Raw genomic sequence first — 18,371 nt, forward strand, 5'->3', positions numbered from 1 at the left:
CATTTGCAAATATCTTCTCCCATTCTGTAGGTTGCCTTTTAGTTTGTTGACTGTTTCTTTTGCTGTGCAGAAGTCTTTTATCTTGATGAAATACCAATAATTCATTTTAGCTTTTGTTTTCCTTGCCTTCATGGAGGTATCTTGCAAGACGTTGCCATGGCCAAGTTCAAAAAGAGTGTTGCCTGTGTTTTCCTCTAGGATTTTGATGGAATCTTGTCTCACATTTAGATCTTTCATCCATTTTGAGTTTATCTTTGTGTATAGTATAAGATAATGGTCTAGTTCCATTGTTCTGCATGTCTATATCCAGTTTCCCCAGCACCATTTACTGAGGAGACTGTCTTTTTTCCGGTGGATAGTCTTTCCTGCTTTGTCAAATATTAGTTGACCCTAGAGTGGAGGGCCGATTTCTGTGTTCTCCATTTGTGTCTGTTTTTGTGCCAGTACCACCCTGTCTTGATGATCACAGCTTTGTAGTACAACCTGAAATCTGGCATTGTGATGCCCCTGGCTATTATTTTCTTTTTAATATTCCCCCGGGTATTCGGGGTCTTTTCTGATTCCACACAAATATTAAGATATTTGTTCCAACTCTCTGAAGAAAGTCCACAGTGTTTTGATAGGGATTGCATTAAATGTGTCAATTTAACATAGACATTTTCACAATATTAATTCTTCCAATCGATAAGCATGGAATATTTTTCCATCTCTTTGTGTCTTCCTCAATTTCCTCATTTTTTGTGGTAAGATTTTCCTGTGAATGTATCATAATGTATCATAATGTATCATAACCCTTGCTGGCCTGCAACATTTCTGCAGAGAAATCAGATCATAGTCTCATGGTATTTCTGTTGTATGTAACTCTTTAGGTTTTTTTGCTGTTGCTTTTAAAATTCCCCTTTTATCTTTATACTTTGGTATTTTAATTAGTATATCTTGTAGTGTGAATCTCCTTGGGTTCATCATTTTGAAGACCTCTGTGCTTCCTGAACCTAGGTGTTTACTACCTTCTCTAGGCTAGGGAAATTTTCAGCTATTTCTCCAAATCAGCTTTCTGTTCCTTTCTCTCTCTTCTCCTTCTTCTTCAGAGACATCTATAATGTGAATGTTTGTTTGCCCAATGTCCAAGAGATCCATTACTTTTTAAAATTTCTTTTCAAATTTCAAATTTCAAACCCATCCTTGTTTTTCTCAAATTTCTTTTTCTTTTCTCTTAAGCTTGGGTGGTTTCTTTCCGTTATTTTTTCGGATTGCTGATCCTTTATTATACCTCCTCTTATCTATTGTTGATTCCCTCAGAGTATTTTTCACTTCAATTGTATTCTTCAACTTTTTTTAAATTTCCATTTTTATTTCTTTGTTGAAGTTCTGAGTTCTCCCACTCTTCTCTCGAGGCCCCTGAGCATCTTTATGATCATTACATTATACTCTTTATCAGGCATCCTGCTTTACTCTCAATTAGTTATTCCTCTGAGGTTTTATTTTGTTCTTTCTTCTGGAGCATTTTCCTCCGCGTTTCAATTTTCTTTGACTTCAGTGTTTGTTTCTATGAATTAGGTGAAATAGCTACTTCTCCTAAACTTGAAGCAGTAATATTGTTTATGGTCATCTTTTTTTTGTGGCCCACATGTGCTTGGCTACAGGCTGGCTGGAGTTGTGGCTATTGTAGGCTGGGATATGGAGAAGACATCATGCTGGGGTTGCATGGTGGGATGGCAACAGGTGAAGTGGGCATGGTTGGGGATGGTCCTCAGGTTTTCTGTTAAGATAGTAATCAGGCGGGACAGGTGAAGCCAAAGTGGGTGCAGGCTGTAGGAATCCCAGGGCTTTAAATGAAGAGGGAACCCTGAAGGAACAGCTGTAGCTGAAGTGGGTGCAGGCTGGGGAAATCCTGGGGCTCTATGCAAAAAGGGCACCTTGGCAGAATAGCTGAAGTGGAAGTGGATGTAAACAGAGCATTGGAAAACTCTATATTCAGTGAGGTCTCGGCAGAGGGCTGGTGGGTCCCAGCATGGGCTATGGCTACATCAGGTCCTTGGATGTTCTGTGCAGAGGGTGCCCAGGCAAGACTGCTGTTGTTTAAGTGGGCATGATCTGGGAAGTTTTCTGTGCAATGGGTACCGTGGCAGGATAGCTGAAGGTGGAGTGAGTGGAAGCCTGGATATCTTGGGGCTTTCCACACTGAAGGCACTCTGGCGCGAAAGCTGTAGCTGAAGCAGATGCAGTCCAGGATGCCCTGAGGTGCTCAGCACAGGGATACTCTGGGGGAGGGGTGGAGCTGAGCCAGTTATAAGTAGGGGTGTCTCGGGGAATTCTGTGCAGGGGTGCTGTGTGGGGTGGCTGGAACCAGGCATACACAAAATGAATAATGGCATGGATCTATCATTATAATATCAAATGCAGTATTTTCATTACACCAGGAATCCTCTGTCTCTGCTGACTCTTCTCTGTACTGCTCCTCCTCACTCACCCAGGAACTTCTGATCTTTTTATTGTCTCCCTAGTATTGGAGTATTGTCTCCCCAGAATGTCATATAGATGAAATCATATGGTATGTTGCCTTTTCAAACTGGCTTCTGTCACTCAGTAATATGCATTTAAGGTGCCTCCGTGTCTTTTTATAGTTTGATAGCTCATTTCTGTTAAGGCCTGGATGATATTCCATTGATATACCTTGGTTTATTTATCTACTCGCCTACCGAAGGACACTTTGGTTGCTTGCATGTTTTGGCAATTATAAATGAAGCTGGTATAAACATCGTTCGGCAGTTTTTAAGTTAGAAATACATCTTCAACTTATCTGTGTAAAAACCAAGGAGTACACTTGCTGGATCAAATGGTAAGAGTATGTTTTGTTTTTTAAGAAACCACCAAATCATCTTTTATTTTATTTATTTTTAAAAGATGTTATTTGTTTATTCATGACAGACATAGAGAGGCAGAGACCAAGGCAGAGGGAGAAGCAGGTTCACTGTGGGGAGCCCGATTCGGGACTTGATCCCAGGACCCTGGGATCACAATCCCAAGCCAAAGGCAACTGAAGTGTACTCCAAATCATCTTTTAAACTGGCTGTAGGTATTTGTGTTCCCACCAGCAATGAATGAGAGTTCCTCTTTCTCCTTATGGTTTGCAGCCTGTGCTATTGTTAGTGTTCTGGATTTTGGCCATTCTAATAATTATATAATGGTATCTCAGTGTGGTTTTAATTTGCATTTTCTTGAACTCTAATGTGGAACAACTTTTCTTTTCTTTCTTTCTTTTCTTTTTTCTTGTCTTCTCTTTTCTTCTTCTTTCTTTTTTTTTTTCATCCCCTGTGCATCTTGTTTGGTGAGGTGTGTGTTCTGTGTGTTCTTTGCAAATATTTTCCGAGGTTTATAACTTAGTTTCTCATTCTCTCACATTGATTTTCTCAGAGTGGAAATTCAATTTAATGTAATTACTTTATTTTTTAAAGATTTATTTATTTATTTATTTATTTATTTATTTGATTTATTTACTGGTGAGTGAAGAGAACATGAGCAGGGTGAGAGGCAGAGGGAGAATGGGAAGGAGAAAACAGATTCCCTGATAAGCACAGAGCCCAAGCAGGGCTCCATTTCCGGACCCTGAGATCATGACCTGAGCCAAAATGAAGAGTAGAGTGCTTAACTGACTAAGCCACCCAGGCACTTTGGAGGTTTTAATGTTAACGAAGTCCAGTTTATCAGTTCTTACTTTCTTGGGTTGTGTCTTTGGTGTTGTATCTAAAAAGGCATCACTATATCCAAGGTCATCTAGGTTTTCTCCTATGTTACTTTGTAGGACTGTTAAGGTTTGATGTTTTATGTTGAGATTCATGATCCATTCTGAGTTAACTTTTTTTTGTGTGTGTGAAAGATGCAAGACTGTGTCTTGTTCTATCTATCTATCTATCTATCTATCTAATCTATCTATCATCTATCTATCTATCTATCATCTATCTATCTATCTATCTATCATCTATCTATCTAGTTATTTATTTGCAGAGGGCTGTGCAGATATTCCAGCACTGTTTGTTGAAGACCTGCCTATGATTTTATATTGAAAGTGAATTTCTTGTTAACAGCATATAGATGAGGCTTTCTTTTCCCTCTCTTTCCAAATCTCATATGTCTATTTGTACTTTTAATTTGGATCATTTAGATCAGAGTTTCTCAGCTTGTAAAGGCAGTTTGGTCAGACAATTATTTTTTTGTAGGTGTGTGAGTTTGTTCTTTATTTATTATGGGTTTATTAACAGCATTCCTGGGCCTACCTCACTAGTTGTCGGTAGCACCATATGCCGAAATTCACCTCTGCCCCCACAGTTGTAAAGATCAAAAATGTTTCTAGACATTGCCAAATGTGTTCTGGAGGCCAAAATTGCCATCACTTCCTGAACCACTGATTTAAACTCATAAATTTGCAATTTTGATGTGATTAATGCCCACTATTGGCTTCTTTTACTCTGTATGGCAGTGTAGTTGCAGCAGAGACTAGATTACCTTAAAAATCTGAGCTTTTTAGGGACACCTGGTGGCTCAGCAGTTGAGCTTCTGCCTTAGACTTGGGGTGTAATTCTGGACGATCGGGTCCCACACTGGGCTCCAGCATGAAGCCTGCTTCTCCTTCTGCCTGTGTCTCTGCCTCTCTCTGTATCTCTCATGATTAAATAAATAAAATCTTAAAAAATATATGTGCTTTTTAGAGAAAATTTCTGCTGTTGTCAGTTGTAATGTTTAAAAAATGTGTCTTTCAATTATCAAGTCAACCTTCTACTAATGTTGTGCTACTCCACATATAAAATACAAATTCATAAAAGTTTTCTTCCATTTCACTCCTGTAATATCTTGCTGTTGGTGTTACGCACACTTTAAAGCAACTAAATTTTTCTCTTGTTGAAATGTGTGAGGAAATGAAATTTTTGGGAATTCTTCTTCTTATAATAATGAAAAAGGACATCAGTGGTTTGAATCTAATTGTCACTGAACATTCTGTTTTTACTTTTGAGCAATATATTATTCCCCATTCATATGTTGATTATATGCTTTTAGCCATTGCTTCTTAATTATGTGAGTACATGGTTATTTTTTCAAATAAATAGTTCACAGTGATATCCAGGAGCAGAGGAATGAAGTACCCATTTATCATTCTTCACTGTGAGATAGAGAAGACAAAGAAATGGAGAGAGTTTTCCTGAATGAAAGCTTAAGTAGTCCAAGGATGAATCTATGTGCTTTCATGCGAGGCTGAAAGACCCAGAATTTGGTGAGAGTATTAGGATCAACAGTTGAGAGACTTTCCTTTCACAGTCAAACAAGGAAACACACTTATAAGCTGTTATTGAGGCACAAAAATCTTATATTTAGAAAGGACCTTTTTTGGGGTAAAGATATTATTTACTTGAGTGAGTGAGAGAGAGAGAGAGAGAGAGAGCACAAACCATGGTTAGGGGCAGAGGTAGAAGGAGAAACAAACTTTCCTGCATCAGGGAGACTGGAGCAGGGCTCAATCCCTGGGCTCTAAATCAGGATGTAGGCTGAAGGCAGAAGCTTTACTGATTAAGCCACTCAAGTGCCCCTCAGAAAAGATCTTCTAAAACAATTATTCACTGTTCTCAGGGGTAGCAGATGAGTAACATGAAACACAATGAGACCACTTCATTTGTTTCCAAGAACCTACCCTTTTTGAGGTAATTGTTCATGGCTTACAGTTCAGACCTTTAACTCTCTATCTAATGCTTTCTTATATTGGTAGATATTTTACTGCCTATAGATATCTTATTCCATTCCTTATCCTCATATTTGTATTTCCCATAACCAAACTTTGGGCTCCCAACAGCAACAATATTCTATTTTTGTGTCTTAATAACTAACAGAAATAGCAGGACACAAAGTGTGCTTAGAAACTGCCCAATTAACGTGAAAACAAAGTTCAGATATTATATTTTCAATATTTTAAATTATTATTACTGGATTATGTATTACAATCCTTGAACAACCTGTAACTCATTTTCAGAGCTATATGTTCATACCATAAACTATGACAGCTTGGATCCAAAGATAAATGTAGGAAGCACTAACCCACTGGGGAGAATTTAGGAATCTCTTGAATCTAATCAAACTCATTGCTATTTTTTTGCACAAATTAGAAATCCATGCAAAACCCCTGTGTCTCTTGTCATTCAAATTTCCTAATGACCATCCACCTGAAGACCCAGTGACAAACCAGTAGCAACTTGCCATGATTTAGGACTCAAAATTCACTCTTGTTTTGTTTCCAATATGTTCCCTTTTGTGGAAATAAGAATAATAATGTGTACCTTTTACACAGCCCTGCCCCCCAAATTCATATTTATATATTTATTGATATAAAGACATGACATATTAACAGCTGTACATTTTGGAACATAAATTTCTCATTTTAGCTGGAGGTCCTAAAAATGAGGGTTAACGAGGCAGAAGTACCAGTGAGTGACATAGAAGACAAGTTGATGGCAAGGAAAGAAGCTGAGGAAAAAAGAGAAAAACAATTAAAATATAATGAGGATAGGTTAAGGGAAATAAATGACAGCCTCAGAAAGAAAAATCTACATTTAATTGGGGTTCCAGAGGGCGCCGAAAGTGACTGAGGACCAGAAAGTGTATTTGAACAAATCATAGCTGAGAACTTCCCTAACTTGGGAAGGGAAACAGACATTCAGATCCAAGAGATGGAGATATCCCCCCCACACACAAAAAAAATCAGTAAAAACCGTTCAACACTTCGACATTGAATAGTGAAACCTGCAAGTTCCAAAGATAAAGAGAAGATCCTTAAAGCAGCAAGAGACAAGAGATCCCTAACTTATATGGGGAAAAGTATTGGGTTAACAGCATACCTCGTCTCAGAGACCTGGCAGGCCAGAAAGGGATGGCAGGATATATTCAGGGTCCTAAATGAGAAGAACATGCAGCTAAAAATACTCTATCCAGCAAGGCTCTCATTCAGAATAGAAGGAGAGATAAAGAGCTTCCAAGATAAGCAGAAATTGAAAGAATATGTGACCACCAAACCAGTCTTCAAGACATATTAAGGGTCACTCTGTAAAAGAAAGAGGAAGTCCAAGGAAACAGTCTACAAAAAGAGGGACTGAATAGGTATTATGATGACACTAAATTCATATCTTTCAAAGGTAATTCTGATGTGAATGGGCCTAATGATCCCATCAGAAGGCACAGGGTTTCAGACTGGATAAAAAAACAAGACCCATCTATTTGCTGTCTACAAGAGAGTCCTTTTAGACATAAGGACACCTACAGCCAGAAAATAAAAGGTTAGAGAACCATTTACCATTCAAATGATCCTCAAAAGAAACAGGGATAGCCATCCTCATATCAGAGAAATTCAAGTTTATCCCAAAGACTGTAGTAAGAGACGAAGATGGACACTCTATCATACTTAGAGGATCTATCCAACAAGAGGACCTAACAATCATGAATATTTATGCCCCGAATGTGGGAACTGCCAAGTATATCAATCAATTAATAACCAAAGTTAAGACATACTTAGATAATAATACACTTATACTGGGAAACTTCAGCATGGTGCTTTCTGTAAATGACAAATCAAAACACAACTTCTCCAAAGAAACAAGAGCTTTAAATGATACACTGGACCTGATGGATTTCACAGATATTTACAGAACCTTACATCCATATGCAACTGAATATACATTCTTCTCAAGTGCACATGGAGCTTTCTCCAGAATAGACCACATACTGGGTCACAAATCAGGTCTTAACCGATACCAAAAGGTTGAGATCGTCCCCTGCATATTTTCAGACCATAATGCTTTGAAACTATAACTAAACCACAAGAAGAAGTTTGGAAGGATTTTAAAAACGTGGAGGTTAAAGAGCATCCTGCTAAAAGATGAAAGGGTCAACCAGGAAATTAGAGAAGAATTAAAAAGATTCATGGAAACTAATGAGAATGAAGATACAACCGTTAAAAATCATTGGTATATAGCAAAGGAGTCCTGAGGGGGAAATACATCGCAATACAACTATCCATCCAAAACCAGGAGAGAACTCAAATATAAAAGCTAACCTTGCACCTAAAGGAGCTGGAGAAGGAACAGCAAATGAAACCTTGACCCAGCAGAAGAAGAGTGTTCATAAAGATTCGAGCAAAACTCAATGAAATAGAGACCAGAAGAACTGTGGAACAGATCAACAAAACCAGGAGTTGGTTCTTTGAAAGAATTAATGAGATAGATAAACCATTAGCCAGCCTTATTAAAAAGAAGAGAGAAAAGACTCAAATTAATCAAATCATGAATGAGATAGGAGAGATCACCACCAATACCAAAGAAATACAAACGATTTTAAAAACTTATTATGAGAAGCTATTCACCAATAAGTTAGGAAAAACTACTAAAAGTGGAACAGGAAGAAATACAAAACATGAACAGGCTGATAACCAGGGAGGAAATTAAAGCAGTCATCAAAAACCTCCCAAGACACAAAAGTCCAGGGCAAGATGACTTTCCATGGGAATTCTATCAAACGTTTAAAGAAGAAACCATTCTCCCTAAAGCTGTTTGGAAAGATAGAAAGAGATGGAATACTTCCAAACTCATTTTGTGAGGCCAGAATCTCCTTACTTCCAAAACCAGACAAAGTCCCTACCAAAAAGGAGAACTATAGACCAATATCCCTGATGAACACATATGCAAAAATTCTCATCAAGACACTAGCCAATAGAATTCAAAGTACATGAAGATTATTCACCATGACCAAGTGGGATTTATCCCCAGGATGCAAGGCTGGTTCAACAGTCGTAAAGCAATCAATGTGATTGATCATATGAGCAAGAGAAAAAACAGGAACCATATGATCCTGTGAATAGATGCAGAGGAAGCATTTGACAACATACAGCATCCATTCCTGATAAAAAAACTCTTCAGAGTGTAGGGATAGAGGGAACATTGCTCAACATCTTAGAAGCCATCTACGAAAAGCCCACAGCAAATATCATTCTCAATGGGGAAACACTGGGAGTCTTTCCTCTAAGATCAGGAACTAGACAGGGATGTGCACTCTCAACACTGCTATTCACCATAGTACTAGAAGTCCTAGCCTTAGCAATCAGGCAACAAAAAGAAATAAACGGCGTTCAAATTGGAAAAGAAGTCAAATCCTCCCTCTTTGCAGATGACATGATACTGGGTATAGAAAACCCAAAAGCCTCAACCCCAAGATTGCTAGAACTCATACAGCAATTCGGCTGTGTGGCAGGATACAAAATCAATGCCCAGAAATCAGTGGCATTTCTACACACTAAAATGAGACTGAAGAAAGAGAAATTAAGGAGTCAATCCCATTTACAATTGCGCCCAAAAGCATAAGATACCTAGGAATAAACCTAACCAAAGAGGTAAAGGATTTATACCCTAAAAACTACAGAACACTACTGATAGAAATTGAGGAAGACACAAAGAGATGGAAAACTATTCCATGCTCATGGACTGGAAGAATAAATATTGTGAAAATGTCAATGTTACCCAGGGCACTTTACACATTTAATGCATCCCTATCAAAATAACATGGAGTTTCTTCAGAGAGTTGGAACAAATAATTTTAAGATTTGTGTGGAATCAAAAAAGACCCCGAATAGCTAGGGGGATATTAAAAAAGAAAACCATAGCCGGGGGCATCACAATGCCAGATTTCAGGTTGTACTACAAAGCTGTGGTCATCAAGACAGTGTGGTACTGGCACAAAAACATGCACATTTATGAGTGGAACAGAATAGAGAATCCAGAAGTGGACTCTCAACTCTATGGTCAACTAATATTTGACAAAGCATGGAAGACAGTCCACAAGAAAAAAGACAATCTCTTCTCTTCAATAAATGGTGCTAGGGTAATTGGACATCCACATGCAGAAGAATGAAACTAGACCATTCTCTTACACATACACAAAGATAAACTCAAAATGGATGAAAGATCTAAATGTGAGGCAAGATTTCATCAAAATCTTAAAGGAGAGCACAGGCAACACAGTTTTTGTACTTAGCCACAGCAACTTCTTGCAAGATACATCTATGAAGGCAAGGAAAACAAAAGCTAAAATAAACTTTTGGGGCTTAATCAAGATAAAAAAACTTCTGTACAGCAAAAGAAACAGTCAACAAAACTAAAAAACCATCTACAGAATGGGAGAAGATATTTGCAAATGACCTAGAATCCAAGATCTATAAAGAACTTATTAAATCAACAGCAGAGAAACAAACAATCCAATCCTGAAATGGGCAAAATACATGAACAAAAATTTCACAGAGGAAGACACAGACATGGTCAACTGGCACATGAGGAAAACGCTTTGCATCACTTGCCATCGGGGAAATACAAATCAAACCCACAATGATATACCAACTCACACCAGTTAGAATGGTGAAAATTAACAAGACAGGAAACAACAAATGCTAGAGAGGATGTGGAGAAAGGGGAACCCTCTTGCACTGTTGGTGGGAATCTGAACTGGTGCAGCAACTCTGGAAAGCAGTATGGAGGTTTCCAAAAGCTAAAAATAGAACTACTCTATGATCTAGCAATTGTATTACTAGGTGTTTACATAAAGATTAAAAAAGTATTAGTTCAAAGGGATACATGTACCCTGATATTTATAGCAGCATTATGTACAATAGCCGAATTATGGAAAAAGTCTACGTGTCCAACAACTGAAGAATGGATAATGAAGATGTGGTGAATATATATATATATATATATATATATATATATATATATATAAAGAACACAATAATACTGTGTTCAATATCGTATATTATATTAAAGAACACAATAATACTGTGTTCAATATCGTATATTATACAATACTGTATAATATATTATTATATCGAATATATTATATAATATTATTCAATATTGTATTCTTCAATATATATACAAATATATATTACTCATCCATAGAAAAGAATGAAATCTGGCCATCTGCAACAACATGGATGGATCCAGATATTATGCTAAGTGAAATAAGTCAGAGAAAGACAAATACTATATGATTTCATTCATATATGGAATTTAAGGAACAAAAGAAATAAATGGAAAAAGAAAGAGAAACTAAGAAACAGACTGTGAACTAAGAGAGCCAACTGATGGTTACCAGACAAGAGGGAGTGGGGGATGGGTGAATATGCAGATTAAAGAGTGAACTTTCTGTGATGAGCACTGGGTGATGCATGGAAGTGTTGAATCATTGTATTGCACACCTGAAACTAAGATTACACTGTATGTTAGCTAACTGGAACTTAATTTCTTTTTAAAAGTAAAACAAAACAAACAAACAACCTAGGACAGTTTACATAGAGTACATGGGTCAACAAGGTGGGTGGATACTTTGAAATCTAGAGCATAATTAAAACAACTTAGGCACCTATGTTTAAATTTAGAGAAAAAAGAGATTTAGTAAATGGCACACCAACTCTTTCAAGAAAATAGAAGCTATTCAGACTATGCACTGTAGCTGCCATTGACGGGCGTACTCTGGGGCAGCATCCACACTTCATGGATCATGGGGAGGTGTAGGAGACACCATGAGAGTGCCCAAGGTAGTGCAGAGGTGATAGGGGACTCAGGGTAGAGGAAATTTACAAATTGTTGTGGATAGCAACACATTACTTAGTATTTTCACAGCTGTTACGAATATAGCACTGCATACTAACTTAATACCACTCCCGACTCTTCACAATGTAACCACAAACAGATTTAAATATATCAGTATGAAACATAATGCACTGTTTTACAAAAAATAAAACAAAAAATAAATAAATAAAAGCATTTTGTGATCTTGTGAAGTGACCCCTAAATAAGATCCACAGAGAAAATCTATGCACTGAAGAATAGAATTTGACTCAATCAAACTGAAAGATGTCTGGACAGAAGACACAAAACTGAGAGCTTCATAACAGACTTGAGGAGAGACAAGCAATATCTAACCAACAAGGAGTTCTAATATTTAATATGCGTAGATACTTTGTCAATATGCAGGGAAACAAAATTAATAGAAAAAGCAGATAAAGGATGTCAACGTATAATTCACAGTATGAAGAACACAAATGGCTCAACAGTATATGAACAATGCTCACTTATCGGGAAAAAATCAAATTAAAAATAGTAACATAGTATTTTACATTCTTATACTTTTTTAACAAATAGCATCTAATAGTGGAAGGAATGTGAAAAATAAAGAAACTTTAGGATTTCTAGTAATATTTTATAAATAATTTGTAGAGAAATCATTATAATTTCTATGGAAATTAAATACTTTTATAGCTTTCACTGAATTAAAAATCCTCCACATATACCGGTTTTAGATCTATAAAGAGAAGTGTACAAGGATATTGAAAGCAACATTATTTTTGGTACAATTATGGGTCCTTAAGGCCTAGACTACTTACGTGAAGAGAAAAAATGCACGTAATGGGAATCGAACAGTTGAAAGGAATGAAGTGGACTTTCACAGAGCAACGTGGACAGATACTTACAAATTTCTGTTAAGTATAAACAAAGAATAACATCAGATTTAAAAACCAATGACATTTTTACAATTCCATTTCCAACCTTTCCTACCATCAACAAACATGTAACTAATAAGCATACTTAAGTTTAATTAGACATATTTTAAGAACACCAGAGTTTTCACTCCCCCGAAGGAAAGAGGAACAGCAATGTTGAGATCTATGGAAGAAAGAGAGGTAAAAATAGAGTAAAAGAAGGCCTTCAAAGAGACTGAAGGTGGTGGCACTGTCCAAGGAACATAGTTAAGGATACTGTAATAGCTTTGTATGGTGACAAACTAACTATAGCTACACCTAAGGTGAGCGTAGCATAATGAATAGACTTGTCCAATCACTATGCTGTATATCTGAAACTAAGGTAACACTGTGTGTCAATTACACTAAAAATTTTAAAAATTAATGAAAACAAATAAATAGAAAATAAAGAAACTGATCATGTTTGCTCCCAATATTGGAGAGGTAGGAAAAATTCACATGAAGTTCAAAATAAAAATTTTTATAAAAGGAATAAATCATATTTCCTAGTATAGAGTTGTGTATACATCCCATTTGAAACATCTTTCACTATAGGAAAAAAATTCTATCGAATTTTCTCTCTGAAAAATACATTGTATTTTTTCAGGAATTTTTTTTAAGTTTCTCTTGTATGTTTTTCATTAAAATGCAATGCCAAAAGCCATGATATATTAACATCAATCCATTAGATAGGATGGTTTGGGAGGGCTTATCAAACAGTTTTGTGCAGGAAGCCCATGAGAACTTCTGAATGAGCCTTTTTGTACCCATACAAGGCACTGAGCGTGCATGTACAAAGGAGTATGAATATGGATAGACAGATGGGTGTAACACCCCTACATCCAGGAGACTATTCCTGCAGCACACACAGTCGATGTTGGGATAGATTAACAGAGCTCCTCACTTTTAGAGAGAAAGAAAATAATTTTCTTCTCACACCTGCCTGCCTGTCTGTCCCAGGAGGACATTTTAGGCCCAAGAGTAGTGATGGGAAGAAGTTCCCAGACGGCAATGTCCCTGAGGCTCTGGAGTTATAACTATACCAGATGCCTGAGAAACTAACCAGAACTCCAGTATTGCTGGGGCCGGCCTCCTTGCTCACATCCTCTGTAGGTGCGCCTGGTAAGAGGGTGTCTGGGGAGAAACTATACCAAGATTAGCAAGAACATGGGGGAGATCTTTGTCTTCAATCCAGATCTGTGCTTTGTTCTATTCCTAGGTCAATACAGCTGAAGTACTTTGAAAATGGTGTGGAAGAGGCTGCATCCTGTCCCAGGTTAGGAGGCACATGTGAGAACGTGTGTTCTGGGGCCTTCCCTTTTGCAATCCTCCATCTTTTTTAGATTTTTTTCTGGGTGGTGTCAGAAATGCAGAGAAGTGGGTCCCTGGGTGGCACAGCGGTTTAGCGCCTGACTTTGGCCCAGGGCGCGATCCTGGAGACCCGGGATCGAATCCCACGTCGGGCTCCCGGTGCATGGAACCTGCTTCTCCCTCTACCTATGTCTCTGCCTCTCCCTCTCTCTCTCTGTGTGTGACTATCATAAATCAATAAAAATTTTTTAAAAATGCAGAGAAGCAGGAATTTGTCCATAGCCAATTAATGAGCAGAGGGGATCAGGGAAATATATCATCTGGAGCTCAGTTTAGAAAATTTGGGGGTTTCATCTGTGATTATGAACATTTAGAAGCTTTAGGGCAAAGACTCTATCCCCAAATGCCTGACTCATGGCACAAGAATTAAATGTAATCTCTACAACTTCAGAGACTGAGGATACAGACCACAGTGGGAGGATCCATGAGAGTCAGAAGATAGCCCCTTAGATTTTAGCTCCATCTAAAGAAATTCTAAAATCTACACCTGCCAAAAAGGGGGATTATGCACAAACCATGGGAACATAGAGATATCTGTCACTGGTTTGTTCAGAGCAAAGATGTCTGAATTGGTACATGGAAGACATGTCTCCCAATTGTGTCTGTGTGCATGGAGTTAGGTGGTGCTTAACAATTCCTCCTCCACTTCAAACAGCACTTTCATAGTGTTATGCTGAGGGTCTGTCCTACAGCATGGGAAAAAGCCCATCTTGCAGGTTCTCTGCTTTTATCATTGCCTTTCAACTTCACTGGATTCTTCATTCTGTCCCTACCTGGAAGCAGTAGTCATCAGTTCTAGTCCTTAGGCCTACTACTGTCACTGGCTATCCCTGATGCAATCCAAGTTTGGAAGAAGAATGGGGAAGGACATATATAGACTCAAAAGCTCTACTTCTAGAGGTTAATAGGTAGTTCAAGTTCAATGCTTGTTGGATAAACTATGGATTGAAGACTATTTAGAAACATCCAGAGAAACAAGGAGAAAGGAGAAAGAGTGAGTGGCAAGAATGGATTAAAAAATCCTCCTTTGTCTGCAACGTATATTACTGTATGCTAAATAATTGAATTTAAAAATTTAAATAGTTAAAATTCATTTAAATATTTATTTAAATATTTAAATATTCAAATATTTAAATATTTATTTAAATATTTAAAATTAATACAACTTTAAAACGTAATAAACTATATTTGACATTATGCTAATCACTTGAGAGTTAAGCAAATAGAGATAGATCTAGAAGAATGATGATAATTCTGTATAGATATTATTTTTAATTCTCTCCAGTTAATGTATTCTTAAATATTGATAATCTATTATACTATGCTAATTATCAATTTACATATGTTCTTATGAATTTTTTCTGTATTTTCATGAATAATTTGTAAGGTATCATATGACTCAAACTTTACTATGACAATATACAATGCGAATCACTGTCTTAAATGAAGACTTTTAATTTATAAGCAAGAACTATAATTATTTCCTCATATATGATAATTTGGAAATTCTATTTTTTAAACATTAACTTACCTTTACTCTATTTTTAAATATAATTTTAACAATTCCTCATTCTTCTTCTTCATTCATTGTGTACAGCTTTAAAATTTACAGATTTTATGTACTACTATTGAATTAAATTATATCTCTTAAAAAAATGGTCCTATGGAGTTCTCAGAAATTTCACCCTAGGGCTGGAAATCAGTATCCCAAACTTCTTCAGGAGACAAAGAGAACATGCTTCTTTCTCTATGAATACTGCATGGACACTCATGCCTGAATTTCCACTTCTTCCGTTTGGCTGTATCCTCCAATTCTCATTTCAATACTTTCCCTCCTTCCATGCAATGAATTCCTAATTCCTCCCAAGAATACTCTGAAATGCCTGAAGAAGAAAAGCTTCTCAGACATGGTGAAATTTAGAGCCCTAACGTATAAGAATTATATGTCAAAATTTTGCAGAGTAGGATCAGAGGATGCAATGAGCAAGAACAAAAGGCAAAATGCAAATGATAAAAGTGGTGATTAGAAAGAGTATTTATGTTTTAGAGGCATGAGGTATCTAACTAGAAAAATGGAAAGAAGACTTGAGTGAACATAGTGTTCAAGACAAGAGAAGGTCCTTTGGTCACCAATTGAAGACTGGATATCATTTTTCTATGGGTTTTTACCATCACACTTCCAGCATCTCCCAATCTTTGTGAGCCAATCCACCGAGACAAAGCATAACCACTAGACAGGAGGACCTGGATCATTGTATTGGAGGTAGAAGGGGAAATGGGAAGGGGATGAAAGTACATAAAAGTACATTTCATCACTCTCACACTATAGCAATGAGAATTATCAATGCTTAGCTTCTTCAATGACACATATGCCTCCTCCATACATATGTGCAAGTGCACATTCTACTTTTACATTGTTCCATTCCTGAAGTCAAGAATCCCACACGTATGAAGATGTATTTGCAATTACATGGCAGGATCCATACCCACCAAATTAAAATGACTTTTTAGAGAAAATGAAAATTAACTAATGTTCATGCCAGGATATAGTATTTTTAATCTGTTATTAAGCCAACTATCGCTGAAAATTCAGAACAGGGGTGGCATGGAAAACCAGGAATCTGTACCTAGTCAAACTTTGTGACAGACTCTGTTACTCATTTATGTGTGTTGTTATAGTTAAATTGTCATTGTTATATAGGTAGGTAGTCATTAAAAAACAAAAAAACAAAAAGGAAGAAACTTATAAAGACAAATCTAGGGACTCATCTGTCCCAAAGTACTTTTCAAAGTAATTTTATCCTTTATTTTGTTGCTACAAAGACATAACATTCTCTCAAAAACAGAACTTGAACAAATCAAAAATGTATAAATGAACCATATACCTTAGTCCTCTACACTGCTTAGTGATAGAAATATCAGAACAGGATCAGAACACAAAGAATAAAGACATGAATTTACATGGCTCTCGATGACCTGCTAGGACTCACACGAGTTTCACCTAGGTGAAGCAAATTGTAGTGAATTTATGTGTCTTGATTCAGTAGCTAATTTTTACCCTAATTTTACAGATCACTAAAGGAAAACTGTAGAAATATATGACAGAAGATGACAGCAAATCAAAATGGGACCATATCCATTGAGATTTCAGACTTTCTCCTGAATTGTTTTGTCAGGTCTCCCAGCTGGCAACTTTCTTTCTCCCTGCCCCTCAGCCTCCTCTTCCTCCTGGCCATGGGGGCCAATGGTGTTCTCCTGATCACCATCTGGTTGGAGGCCTCTCTGCACGAGCCCATGTACTACCTGCTCAGCATCCTCTCCCTATTGGACATCGTGCTCTGCCTCACTGTCATCCCCAAAGTCCTGACCATCTTCTGGTTTGATCTCAAGTCCATCAACTTCTATGCCTGCTTCATTCAGATGTACATCATGAATTGCTTCCTTGCCATGGAGTCCTGTACATTCATGGTCATGGCCTATGACCGCTATGTGGCCATCTGCCACCCACTGAGGTACCCATCCATCATCACAGAACAATTTGTAGCGAAGGCTGCCATTTTTATTTTGGCCAGGAATGCTATTTCTACAGTGCCTATTCCCATTCTATCATCCAGACTCCATTATTGTGGGGGAAATGTCATTGAGAATTGCATCTGTGCCAATATGTCTGTCTCCAAGCTCTCCTGTGATGATGTCACCATCAATCGCCTCTACCAGTTTGCTACAGGCTGGACACTGCTAGGATCTGATCTCATCTTTATCTTCCTCTCCTACAGCCTTATACTGCGAGCTGTGCTGAGACTCAAGGCAGAGGGTGCTATGGCGAAAGCCCTGAGCACATGTGGTTCTCACTTCATCCTTATCCTCTTCTTCAGCACTATCCTTCTGGTCTTCGTGCTCACTCATGTGGCAAAGAAGAAAGTCTCCCCTGATGTGCCAGTCTTGCTCAATGTTCTCCACCATGTCATTCCTGCAGCCCTCAATCCCATTGTTTATGGAGTGCGAACTCAGGAGATCAAGCAAGGAATCCAGAGATTACTAAACAAAGGATGGTAGTGAGGACAACTGCAGATCTGCCTTCCTAAATTAGAATGATTTTGAATCAATAATGGGTGAGTGACCTGCAATTCATATCTATGAGTTATAATCTCAAACTGGGTAAATTGGATATTGTTCCTTCTTTAATAAAACTTAAGTGTCATTATATGTTTCCTTTCTCTCACTTCTCCTTTAACATTATCCTTAGCCTCTTTTGCTATACCCATGAATATTATCCTATTTTGACAAAATACTGGATTTCTACTGGGCAGGTTCTAAAGTGAGAAATTTATTTTTTTTCCAGATAGTAGAAGTGGTTTGTTTTATTTTTTATTGGAATTCATAGCAGAACACCAAGTGCTCATCC

At 37.4% G+C, this 18,371-nt stretch overlaps 1 protein-coding gene across 1 annotated transcript; it reads left to right on the forward strand.

The window, feature by feature from the left end:
• Nucleotides 1-17,074: 17,074 nt before the first annotated feature.
• On the forward strand, nucleotides 17,075-18,022 carry LOC112910933 (olfactory receptor 56A3-like). The gene has a single exon (XM_025987247.2). The coding sequence runs from the start codon at nucleotides 17,075-17,077 to the stop codon at nucleotides 18,020-18,022; it is 948 nt and encodes a 315-aa protein (XP_025843032.2).
• Nucleotides 18,023-18,371: the final 349 nt, after the last annotated feature.

Source organism: Vulpes vulpes, chromosome 11 (assembly GCF_048418805.1).
Source record: "Vulpes vulpes isolate BD-2025 chromosome 11, VulVul3, whole genome shotgun sequence".
NCBI lineage: Eukaryota > Metazoa > Chordata > Mammalia > Carnivora > Canidae > Vulpes > Vulpes vulpes.

Excerpts from the sequence above, each read along its gene's own strand:
- LOC112910933 (XM_025987247.2), top strand. The coding sequence starts at position 17,075 with ATGACAGCAAATCAAAATGGGACCATATCCATTGAGATTTCAGACTTT.